This window comes from Bipolaris oryzae, assembly GCF_000523455.1.
Source record: "Bipolaris oryzae ATCC 44560 unplaced genomic scaffold scaffold_337, whole genome shotgun sequence".
Classification (NCBI taxonomy): domain Eukaryota; kingdom Fungi; phylum Ascomycota; class Dothideomycetes; order Pleosporales; family Pleosporaceae; genus Bipolaris; species Bipolaris oryzae.
In genome coordinates, this window is record NW_006911613.1 from 1 (window position 1) to 11,799 (window position 11,799).

The 11,799-nt window shown below is 53.2% G+C and overlaps 7 protein-coding genes across 7 annotated transcripts; 4 read left to right on the forward strand and 3 right to left on the reverse strand.

Moving 5' to 3' along the window:
* Positions 1-835: 835 nt before the first annotated feature.
* COCMIDRAFT_41776 (uncharacterized protein) lies at positions 836-1,432 on the reverse strand (the record flags this gene model as incomplete). Its single annotated transcript, XM_007695511.1, has 1 exon — positions 836-1,432. The coding sequence occupies one exon, from the start codon at positions 1,430-1,432 to the stop codon at positions 836-838; it is 597 nt and encodes a 198-aa protein (XP_007693701.1).
* Positions 1,433-1,742: 310 nt separating this feature from the next.
* On the forward strand, positions 1,743-2,365 carry COCMIDRAFT_31148 (uncharacterized protein; the record flags this gene model as incomplete). Its single annotated transcript, XM_007695512.1, has 2 exons — positions 1,743-1,953; positions 2,028-2,365. 2 exons carry the CDS (start codon positions 1,743-1,745, stop codon positions 2,363-2,365), a joined length of 549 nt encoding a protein of 182 aa, XP_007693702.1.
* A 901-nt stretch (positions 2,366-3,266) lies between these two features.
* COCMIDRAFT_10199 (uncharacterized protein) lies at positions 3,267-4,743 on the forward strand (the record flags this gene model as incomplete). Its single annotated transcript, XM_007695513.1, has 2 exons — positions 3,267-3,869; positions 3,919-4,743. 2 exons carry the CDS (start codon positions 3,267-3,269, stop codon positions 4,741-4,743), a joined length of 1,428 nt encoding a protein of 475 aa, XP_007693703.1.
* Positions 4,744-5,357: 614 nt separating this feature from the next.
* On the forward strand, positions 5,358-6,350 carry COCMIDRAFT_110610 (uncharacterized protein; the record flags this gene model as incomplete). The annotated part of the gene is made up of 2 exons (XM_007695514.1): positions 5,358-5,756; positions 5,901-6,350. 2 exons carry the CDS (start codon positions 5,358-5,360, stop codon positions 6,348-6,350), a joined length of 849 nt encoding a protein of 282 aa, XP_007693704.1.
* Positions 6,351-6,870: 520 nt separating this feature from the next.
* COCMIDRAFT_10201 (uncharacterized protein) lies at positions 6,871-8,462 on the reverse strand (the record flags this gene model as incomplete). The annotated part of the gene is made up of 3 exons (XM_007695515.1): positions 6,871-7,985; positions 8,034-8,332; positions 8,389-8,462. 3 exons carry the CDS (start codon positions 8,460-8,462, stop codon positions 6,871-6,873), a joined length of 1,488 nt encoding a protein of 495 aa, XP_007693705.1.
* Positions 8,463-8,943: 481 nt separating this feature from the next.
* COCMIDRAFT_110618 (uncharacterized protein) lies at positions 8,944-10,214 on the forward strand (the record flags this gene model as incomplete). Its single annotated transcript, XM_007695516.1, has 3 exons — positions 8,944-9,302; positions 9,438-9,954; positions 10,056-10,214. 3 exons carry the CDS (start codon positions 8,944-8,946, stop codon positions 10,212-10,214), a joined length of 1,035 nt encoding a protein of 344 aa, XP_007693706.1.
* A 704-nt stretch (positions 10,215-10,918) lies between these two features.
* Positions 10,919-11,428, reverse strand: COCMIDRAFT_31153 (uncharacterized protein; the record flags this gene model as incomplete). Its single annotated transcript, XM_007695517.1, has 1 exon — positions 10,919-11,428. The coding sequence occupies one exon, from the start codon at positions 11,426-11,428 to the stop codon at positions 10,919-10,921; it is 510 nt and encodes a 169-aa protein (XP_007693707.1).
* Positions 11,429-11,799: the final 371 nt, after the last annotated feature.

Genomic DNA, 11,799 nt, shown 5'->3' on the forward strand with positions numbered 1-11,799 from the left:
TCTCCAGATGTCCTGTCTTGGCGAGATGCCATATCACGTGATCTTCGCCCCGCGTTGATCATTACCTTCTGACGTGGACGTCCCTAGGCCTTCAGCCATCTCGTCATTTGTCAAGGAGAGAATCCTTCTTGTTACTTGTAACATCTATCTTTATATAAAGACAATACTTATCTAGTCTATCTATCTTTTATTTCTTTTTTATATTCTTTCTTTTCAATACTATTATTCTATTTTAATTATTATCTGTAATACTACTCTTATATATTCCACTGTCGAGATATTCCTCTTTTGGCTATAGTATTTCTCGTGCCCCCCGCCAGAGGCGAGTCTCTCACATTGGGTACCGATCCCGATTGGAGGAGAGCGAGGAATGTATAGGGATGATATTATGGTTCTTTCGGGACGAGTTGGTCGTGGCGGCGGCGGCGGCGGCGGTGGAGGGTGATGAGCTGATGTAGTCTATAGAGTTGCAGGCTCATGTCGCTCGTGTTGGCGCTGCAGGTGCATGACGGTGTCGATGGACAGATTTAGAGAGTGATGTGCTGTAATTAGTCATGAATCAATGAAGTTTTCCACGCAAATGTTTCTCTAAAGGCCAAAGCCTTAGAATTATATAGAGCGTAGAGGAGAGGAAGTTTTTTATGGTAGAAATTTAGGCTTGTAACCTATTAGATGACAGATTTATTAGCTAACTATAGTAGTTCAAGAGAGAGAGAGAGTATATATAGGTAAAGTATTCAGTGGCTAGGCCCAGCCACCTCAAGTCACGCCTTCACCTTGAACATTCAACATGGGTAGCGGCGCAAATGCAAGTTTCTTTTCTTTTCTACAGCGCTCAGTTTTGGCGAGGCTTGACCACGCCATCGTGGACTATGTAATAGACGACGGTGCTATCCGTGTCGACCGTGGCCAGCACCACACGCTTGGTGGTCCGCCACGGGTTGGCCGGGCTTGTCGTGTCTGTTGTATCCGTCTCGTGTGGCGGGATGATGGCAATGGCATCAAAGACGCTGGCCAGCCTGCGCAATGTCCACTGCTCCTTGAGCCTGGTGGGCAGGATCCATTCGCGCTCGGGGTCGGCCTTGACCTCAAGAGCAGCAGGCTCACCGGGTGCGCGGGCCTTTCTCTCGCGGTCGGCCTTCTTGAGCAGCTCGACCTGCTCGTCGGGGTGGACGTAGAGGCGGCGGGGCGGGAGGCCAGAGACGAGGGGACGGGGCAGAGGGTCGTTTGTGATGGGCGAGTGCGTGTGAAGGCACAGGGCAGTCCAGTAGTGCTGGTGCTGGAGATTGTGCATGATCTGGCGGGCGAGCGAAATCTCATTGGGAAGGTGCGTCGTGGCAGCATGTTGCGACGACGACGCTGATACGAAGGTTTGTAGCGGGGCCGGCGCAACGGCCATTCTGATGGCGCATTGCACAGCAGACGTCGTCATGTCCGGGCCTGGGCGCCGCTGCGAGGTCGAGGATAATTGGCAGTCGACGGCGTCGCAGGGTGCGCAGGCTGCTGGGGTGACGAGGAAGCTACGCGGTTGCGGAAGGAGCGAAGATCTCGACTGTCTCCCCACCACTCACGAGAGCAGCCCGCCGCCGTCCATGGCCGTGGCATTCACCTAGGCAGCGACAGACACGCCCTTCTTATACCCCCCGCTGCCGCTGCCGCTGCATCATGCACATCACCCTCTTCTTGTAGACGCAGCCAGACAGCCAACTACCACTGCACCATCCTTCAAGATAGTCGCCGCCATGCTCGCATCTACCTCCATCTCCGCCTCTACTGTCCTGCTGCTTCTGGCTAGCGTCGCCGTCGCACAAGACGCCTCCACGACAGCCTCGCCCTCTGCCAGCCCTACGTCCACCAGCGAGGGCGCCTTCACCATCCAGACATCGGTTCCGGCCCAAGACCCATGGTCCTGCTTCGAGGAATGCTTCATGGAGCCGTGCCCGCCCTCGCCATGTAAGTATCTTGAATCTGACTAAGTACTTGGCATGCAATGCATGTCTACCAGCACCACGCACTGACTCGACCAGGCTCCAGTACACCTAATGCCAGCCTGGGCACCCCCGTCCCCTTGCCTCGGCCCATTTCAGAATCCATCGCCTCCATCATCACAGACCCTTCTCTCTCCACCGTCACTGGCGTCATGACCATTCCTGCCGGCGAGACGCCCATTTCTACTGGCGCCTCTGTAACCTCCACGGGCACTTCTTCGTCCCAGGCACGCAGCTCTTCGTCCCAAACAGGCAGCACGAGAAGCCCAACCAGCTCTGGGGCGCCCACGGCAACCGGCAACGCCGTGGCACTCAATGCTAACGCCCATCTCGCCCCGCTCGCGGCAGCCGCTGCCGGTGCTTTTGCACTGCTCTAAACAAGCAGTCGGGGAGCATAGTATGGCCGAGTCACGGATTGCGCATTTTACCTTAACATTCATATTAGCACCGATTTAGTATGGCTTGCTGAAAACTACTCTCAACTGCAGCCAGGTCTAGCCTAACTTTCGATGGTTGTTGTGCTGCCTTCCAAGTTCTTGCTTCTGTGACTGTGGGCAGTGATGGGGTTGGACTTAAAACTTTGTACGTGCCACCGGTGCACACGAGAAATGATTCACGGTATACATAAAATGACATCAAATGAAGCTTCATGTTCATACAGCGTCTCTCTGTTTGCGCGTAGTCTACCATGTCTTGTAGCAAATTTTGTCTGCTTGATTGCCTCACCGCCAAATCAAACTCCACAATGACACATAAGAGATTTCTTCATGCAACAAGTCGAGTTCAAGGGCTGCGCAACGCTGGATTGCTGGCAACGGATGGTTGGGTATGGTGAACAACAGACACACATACACACACAACGACAAGACAGAAGTGGTCCCGATTGTGGCGGAGTGGCTGTACGCGTCCTTCCACTGCAGGATGCGTCTAGCGTGTGGCTCAAACTCTGCAGGGAGGTGGATCTGGGGTTCGACAGCGCAGGAGCCGCCCCCGAAGCAGTAGCCCCTCCACCACCCCATCGTCTGCAATGTCCGCGCCAAAGTATAAGGGTGCCATGGCGCCCGATAACACAATGCCAGTCATCCCCCCAACAGATTCGACACCACACGTCATACACCGCCGTAGGGGATAATCCAGCAAAAGCAAGGATCCCGCCAAGCCAACGCGGCACTGCACTATCCATCATCAACCACCTTGGCTGGCACATTGAGCCGCAAGGGGGATATTCACAACCTGTACATAACCAAGGGCGCCGACCAACCACTTTCTCTCTCACCCATGGCGTCCCCGAACAGCAACATACCCACGCCGGTGCCATTTCCACAGCCCCCAGGTATCGCCAACCAGGACACGTCCAACGCTGTCCCAGAGTCACCTACCACCAATGGCCGCGACCGATCATCAACAAATGCCTCAACCGTCTCGAGTAGACTGCGAAGCGCCACTGGCAAGCTAATGGACGCAAACCCTCCACCGAGTATGTGGGCAGCAACCGGTACTACTGCAGCCAGGGCACCCTCTCTTTCAGACATTAGGACGGGCTCCTTTGGTTCCGATGGCTGGAATGAACATGCGCAACGCAGTAGAGCAGGGTCCCGAGCTAGTCGGCGTGCGTCAGGGTCGCGAACATCTACGACTGTAACAGCAGCATCAGAACAGCCAGAGCCCTCGCATGCTGCGACACGCAAGAACTCATCCAACAATGTGTTGGGCGCCGAATCTTTTCCAGCCTTGGTCGAAGAAGACACACATCAAATATTAGAACATGACGCTCAACATAATGCTGGACCCGGCGCATCGTCAAAGCACAGTTCTGACACAGCAGCCGAGTATGCTGATGGCGACAGGTCACAACAGCCCAAGAGAACATCTTCAGGCCGGGTACGTCAAATGTCTCACTCCTCTCTGCAATTGTACTCATAACAGACAGTATACAAATGGCTACGTTCCGCCACCAAAACTCCCATGGAAACAAACCCTTGCCATCAGTCTCAAGAGCTTCTGGAAGTGGTTTCTCACCCCTGCGGGCTTCCTCATCACACTGTACTGTCTCAACATTGTTGCATGGGGTGGCATGTTGTTCCTTCTTCTCTGCAACGCCGCACCGGCCATGTGCAAGCCTACGTGTGACGATATCAATTCACCACGGCGCATTTGGATGGAGATTGATTCCCAGATCCTTAATGCACTCTTCTGCGTTACAGGTTTTGGTCTGGCTCCATGGCGTTTCCGCGACTTGTACTGGTGGGCTTGGTGGAGGATTGGTGGATCAAAGCGCACCGAGACGGGCATTCGACGATTAGCCGGCATACATCGAGAGTGGTTTAGACTTCCTGGGTCCGATAAGGTACCAGATGACGCCGATGCAACTTACGTCGACCCTCTGAACCCTGCTGTACCCATCCCCGTCACGGCGATCCCAGACCCACCGCCGACAGCCATGCGCGCCCCGCCAACCAAGAGCTGGACCATGGACGTTGTTGTCTGGTTCAATGTTTGGAACACACTCTTTCAGATATGCCTGTGCTTCTACATGTGGCACTACGACCGTATACAGAGGCCGTCATGGGCCACGGGACTTTTTGTTGCACTAGCCTGTGGCGTGTCTGGTGCTGCTGGCTACATCATGTGGCAGGAGGGCAACAAGGTTAAGAAAATTGAGGGTGTGCCCATGCGTAAGGACTATGGACCCACAGATGCAGAAGCATCTTTAAGCGTACCATTGGTCAGCACAGGTGTGGCGACGAAATCCTAATGTTAACGCCGAGCTTTCTGCGTGGCGCAAGTAGCACGGACGAGGCTGCTCATTGGGAGCGGAAATCTGCACTGTCTTCTTGGCGTGCAGCATAGCCCGCGGCTCGCCTCGTTTGGTGTTATAAAGTCACCTTCAAAGGCATTCATAGTCTGCAAACACTGTACTTATCAGAACCAGTACATAGTCGTCAATCTACAAAAAAAAGCCTGTCGACTGAGAATATGTCATGGGAATCATTACGTCAATCAAACGCTTTCCACTTGCAGCAAAAGGAAGCATCCGGACGGTTCTTCTGGGCTTGTCATTGTTCCACTGACGGGCTGGCCGAGCTCTCCGAAGGTACCGATATGCGTACTAAGCATATTTGAAACTAGACCTGTTGATCGCAGTGACGTCCCTTAAGTGTACTAAGCAATGACTGGTGACAGATGCACAAGACCTTCAGGGTTTGCTTGGTATATATAACTTGGCCAAGGCCTTCCAAGGCGCCTGGCGCCTGTTGGATTTCCTACTGTTTTTTTCCAAGTACGCTTTATATTTTCTTTTCACCCACTTCACGATAGGATCCCGCGTAATAATAGAATCCACAATTTGCTGGGAGGACACTACAAGAAATGGCAGCGCAGGACTACTATATGGGCACACAGCCCGTCCATGAACTTCCAGGAAGTCACCCACCAAATGTATACCAGTCACATTCATCAAAACCACCGCTATACCAGCAACCACCGGCATCACCGTACATGAACACGCCGCCTCCATCATACTCTGCGCATCCTCATCTACCACCACCACCGAAACAACACAATACCTACACACCCCACCAACCCTACCCCGAAAAACCATCTCAACAACAAGCTATGATGGCACCTTACCCCCAAACACCACCACCAGGCAGCTACTTCGCCTCCCCACCACCACTCCCGCAACCACAACCCCAACTCCACCGCCAACACAGCAGCTACCTCAACGCCCGCCTCCAACCCACCAGAAGCCACTCGCAACCCGCCCGCGTCCGCTTCGCAGACCAAGACTCAGACCGCAGCACAAACCTAGGCTCAATCTCCGACTCTGACTCTCCTTCCCCACCACCACCACCACCGTCTAGCCGCCATCACCACCACCATCATCATCACCACTACGCTCAGCCTACCCAGCAACGACACAACCCAAACCACCATCACCCGCGATCCCGAGACCGCACGTACGATTCGGACCACAGCGATCGTGATCGCTCGTCCTCGCGCCACCACCACCACCACCACAGCCACTCCCACTCCCACTCGCGGCGCTACAAACCGCACAAATCGCACTCTTACGACAAAGCGCACGAGGAGTCGCATAAAACGCGCGACACGTTCCTTGGAGCGGGCGCAGGCACAATTATCGGTGATGCCATTTTTCCGGGTTTGGGTACCGCGGCGGGACTGGTGCTGGGAGGGTATGGGGGCCGCAAGTATGCGCTTGAGAAGAGGAGGGGGGAGGAGGAGCAGCAGCAGCAGCAGGGGGGGAGTGATGGGGAAAGAGGAGCAGGTAGTAGTAGTAGAAGGAAGAATAGGTGGCAGGAAGGGTGTAGGGTGGGGAGGAAGGGTGCCGGTGTACGATAAGGGGTTTTTTTTTCTTAAGAGTAAAAGAGAGGGAGGGTAAAAGAGAAGGTTGATTTGAGGCTGCTGGTTCAGCTTACGATTATGATCATGATCACGACATGTACGATATTCTACTGCGTTCGAAACGTTTTGATAAAGCCAATGGCGAGATTTTTTGTAGATTCGAAAATATATCTTTATTCAAACCTCTCTTCAAAATTACATGAGATGTATGTCTTCAACCGAGCTTGCGCGGTAGCATTCCATCATGCGTGTCTAAAACGTAGAAAAGATTACAAGTAAATAAGGTAGAAAGTGTGAAAACAGTAACTTTTTACGGTTTAGATGGATGCACGTCTTCAACTGCAAGCAAAGCAGTAGCGCTACATCCTGAGTGGACGCACGTCTTCGACCGCAGTAAAAGCGGTAGCGCTACATCCAACATGTCATCATCTCAAGTGAATGCACGTCTTCAACCGCAAGGAAAACGGTAGCGCTACATCCTGCATCTCATTATCCCGCCTAGTGGAATGGACATCGCTTAATAGATACCGGGGATGATCCTCCAGGGAACAAGCTCAACATAACGATCCCAATCCTTTCCATACTTCTTCTTGCACTTTTCCTCGTCACGGCGTTCGCGGTGGATAAGCAAGATGGCAAAGTAGACAATGAAGAAGTAGGTGAAGATCATGCCCCATCCCTTGGCCTCACCCGGTACAACGTACTTTCCATAGCTGTTTTTGAAGAAGTGCGCATCGGTCTGAGCAGCGGTGACAGGGTCCTGAGCCGCATTCTTGATGACGTATCCGGACACGGCGGTGGGCAGGACATAGGACCAGCTCATGAACCAGTCGCCAAGGTAGTTGATGTGGCGGGCCATACCCCACCAGCCGCTGACGAGGAGCTTGGAGCCGGCGGCTGTCTCAATGTACTTGAGGTACCTGACGCGGGGGTCTTCGGGGTTGGTCCTGAAGCGGTTCTTCTCGTTGTTGACGGCGCGGAAAATGTAGTAGCCAATACCCTGTACGGCCAATACACCGGCTACACCGGTCAGGCCGAGTTCGACGGGGTAGACGGAGAGATAGCGGGTCTGAAGAGAATAGGTAAACGGAACCCAGACAAGGTCGCCAAATGAAAGCATCATGCCGAAGCCATCTGCGATGAGGTCAATGGTGGTGAGAATGGCGGGCTCCATGTATAGGGCGTCAAAGGTGTAGACGGTTTGCGCAACGGTGACGAGGATAATGGAGTCGGTCACGCGGCCAAAGTTGCGGTATTGTTGCACCATAAAGGCAAGGTCCATGATGACCCACCCCAGCATTCCGGGGCGCAGCTCGCACCATGCCTTGATGTCGACTTCACCAAAGATGGGCAGGTTGATGCGTGGGTTCAGTTCGCGCCCGATGAACCAGTCGTACAGCATGTTGCCAGTGTGGCCGCCGGCTGCAAGCTCTCGCATGGAGGGATCCTTAGGGTGCTTGACGCTGAAAGAAGCAACATAGACGTAGATGGCAAGGAAGTAGGAAATGAGGATATTGCTGGTGACGATACCAATGTAGTTGTCGTGAATAAAAGTCCAGACAGGAAAGTCGACACCTTGCGCGATGGTTCCAGCGGCGAGAACTGAGATGATGAAGAGAGCAGAGTAGAAGGCTGATGCGGATTAGCATAATAAACTTTTGTCACGTGAACATGACTTACAATTGAACCTGTACTTGAGCCTACCACCGGACCTGAGCTCCGTGCCCTCACACTCTTCACCTGGGAGGAAACGATACAAGACTAAGCTCAGGAAGTAGTACCCAAGAGTACCAAGGAGAGCCTGTGTGTTGAGCAGACCAGAGAAACCGGTCCATCCGACCTCTTTCTTCAGCTGTTCCAGGCTGAAGCTCTCAGGGTGGAGGAGCACAGGTGCCGGACATCCAGAGATGTCATTGCACACAAACGTGAAGACGTAGACCAGAAGGGGAAGACCAAAGGAGATGAGGAAGGCTCCAGGACTGCCAATGCGGTTAGCGTGATGATAGTCAGGGTCCTCGATCAAGATGGAACATACGGTCCTAGAAATTCATAGCCATGAGGCTCCTCGGCGAGCTTCTTGGTGCCCTTGTCGGCGGTTGCTTTTGCCATTGTCTCAGCTGTTGAATTGTGTCCTGTGGCTCTTTCAATGGCTGCTGACGGCGCAAACAAACAAATAAACGTAAGCAAAGGAAAAAAGGGTCCGTCGCGTTCCGTCCCACAACAACAACAAACAATCCCAGGCTCTTTTCTAGTGGATGATTGACGCGCCGCCTGGTGAATAGACGAGGGGGGACACAGGGTCTCCTTATGTAGTTGGGTGCAGGACCACACAAATCAGTCGATGGGAGAGGAGGTCGGAAGCTTCGCAGCCGTAATGACGCGCACAGGCTGGGCTTGGCGGCACTAACCGCACCCAGTCCCAGCCGGAGTGCCAGGGATGCTGCGGGTGCAAGCCACTACGACATGGGGTGGCAGCTCCGAAAGCCAACGTGTTGTAAAGGACAAGACGTGTAGGCGATCGGTCCATCGCAGTCTTCACCGTCACCATCGAAGTATCGCCTGACTGCGCTGTGCGCCGACCAACGCCGTCATGATACACATACTTCACGTCCTGGTGCTCATTGCAGCTTCGGCGCTACCCTTTGCAACCGCCGCCTCGGACAAGCCGCTCAAGCCATGTACCGTCATCTCGCCCACCACCGAGCGCTTCTTCGACCTGAACCCCATGCGCCGTCTGGCGCCCTCAGAGTCTGATGGCAAGAAGAGCAACAAGAAGGAGCCTGAAGAGGGCAGCTGGCATGCCAGAGGCTATGACTATGGCGCAAACTTCACCATTAACTTCTGCGGGCCCGTCGTAGAAGAGCTCGACGAGGTCCAGGACCTCGACAAGGCCCTCTGGCGCAACGTCAGCGCGTTCTACGAAAAGGGCAGCAAGCAATGGGCCATTGGGTGAGTTCTACTGCCCGCCAACAATGATACCATCAAAGACCGACGATGGTGACAATTGTTATATGCGCACCCTTCCCCAAGGCTGAAACATTACCAAATTGGAGTCGCAATGCTAACTAAACACCACCCCCACAGCCTCGAGAGTTCGGAACCCATATTCCGCGGTCGCAAACTCATCCTCAACTATACGGGTGGCTCGCTGTGCCCCTCCTCGCCGTCAAAGTCCAAGCGCGCGCTCGAGCCAGTCGCCCTCGACTCGCGGGAAATCATCGACGGCGACGACGACGATGACAAGGGCAAGGACAAGGACAAAGGAAAAGATGGAAAGAAGAAGACGGAAGAACGCCGCAAGACGACCGTCATTTCGCTCCTCTGTGACTCCGACCCCCTGGCCAAAACCTCCGTGTCCTTTGTCGCCGCAGTAGACGACTGTGCATACTTCTTCGAGGGCCGCTCGCCTTTTGCCTGCGGCGGCGTACACCAGGAAGCGCAGGCGCTGAGTCCCGGCGGCGTCTTCGGTGTCATGGTCATGATTGCCGTGCTCGTATATCTCGCTGGTGGCTGCGTCTACCAGCGCACCGTTATGCACCAGCGCGGATGGCGCCAGCTGCCCAACTATGCCATGTGGGCTGGTATCTGGCGCTTTTTCACGGTGAGTTTACTCCGGTGCTTTCGGAAGGGCGGTCGTATCGCTGTTTGATCTAGTTTAAATGTCCCTTTTGGCCTCTTTGAGCGCTGACGTTGAACAAAAAGGACATGTTTGTCATCTTGACTTCTTCCTGCGCTCGCTTTATGCCGGCTCGTCGCGGATACAGTCGCGTTTCCCTGGGCCAGGATAATGCGCGTAGAGGCCGCCGCAATGAGGATGAGGATAGACTCATAGATAACTTGGATGAGGAGTGGGATGATTAGACAGTCCCTGTGTACAGATATTGAGCATGGCATCATGATACGGCGTTTATGGTTTTGGTTCAAGAAGTATCACTTCGCCTTGGAGCGTATTAGTCTCGGGCGTAGAGTGGGTTGTTTGGATATGTAGTATGCGTTAGCAATTCATCGCATCACGTCACTCAACACACGGCATTCTCCCAAAGAACCATGTTCTTGTATTTCGTTTATTGAGCAGGTAGCTGGTGTTACTATCTTGACATGCTAAGTACATCCAGCGGGCGAAGCGTATCGTATGCCCGGGAAACACCAGTGCAACCTGCGGATGGACTCGTCTGTGTTCTTCATCAAAATCAGGGGCTGAAAGGTTCGCATCTCCACCATTTGCCCAACCAGTACCCCAGCAGACTAGCTGACATTCCTAACTAAATAGCAACGGTGCTCCAGCCTGCAAAACGCTGTCGGAAAAGCTTGAGGAACGCCAGTCGGATGACCTGTCAAGAAAGCGAAGGGGGGTTATTGTAAAGTATCATGACTTGTCGTCATCATCGTAAATAAAAGGAAAAGAGTGAAGAAAATCCCCCCCCGCTCGGCTGAGCGATGCAAGTAGATGTGAGTGTACCGACCTACTCATCATCATCCGTATCATCCTCAACACATGCTTGGTTGTGTGCCTTGAACTTCTCCCACAAGGACTTGCGTACGCTGTGAGTCTCTCCACCCGTTTCTTAAGAAGACTCTTCGCCCGCCTCTTCAGAAGATTCTTGTTCCGAATCGCCAGAAGACTCTTGTTCTGAATCTTCCATACTATCATGCTCTTCTGCACTCTCATCAACCGGCTCTTCGCCCCGGGTATTCGTAGCGGTGGCTGCATTCACCGAACTGAGATCTCCATTGGCGATAGGCTCAAACTGCGCATCGATACTTTTTAAGATTTGACAGGTCGCCGACCTCACTTCACGCTCTTCCTTGGTCAGTACTCGCGTAGGTTGATCACCAAGCGCACTTGTGTAGTCCTTGTCCAAATCGTCAAAGATTCGACTGACTTTGTCTCCCATCAACCCCTGCAGGGTTTTGCACATGGCTTCAAGATCCTCGTCCACTTTCTGAGCCGCTTTGCGGAACATAGTATGTCGAGTAAGCTCAACATGACCTGTCATATGTTCTTTCATCCGCTTGAAAGACCCTTGACCACTCTCTGCGGCGCATATGTTATATGCAGCGCGCATCATATTCATGATGCAGGGTGAAAAATTGCGGTTGGTATCGCCTTGAAGCTTTTTCATCTTATCGACAAGTTCAGTACAATGCGACTTGAAATTTTCTTCGCAAATAGGCACCCGTGTCTTCAAGATAGGAAGACTTGCTAATCCGATACCAGTATTGTGGGCACGAACTTCGATAGCATTGTGGAATTTGCGGACTAGTTTGTTCAGGTTGTCAAAGTGCCTAGTAAATACTTCTGGAAGGCGTGTATGAAAAGTACGCTCCCAACCTGTAGCGAGGCGCTTTAAAATAACGTGTCCGTGCACCTCGTGCACGGATTCATCTCGTGCACGCCGAACACCATCTCAGCGATCTCAAAAATGAGGCTGTACAACGCCACATA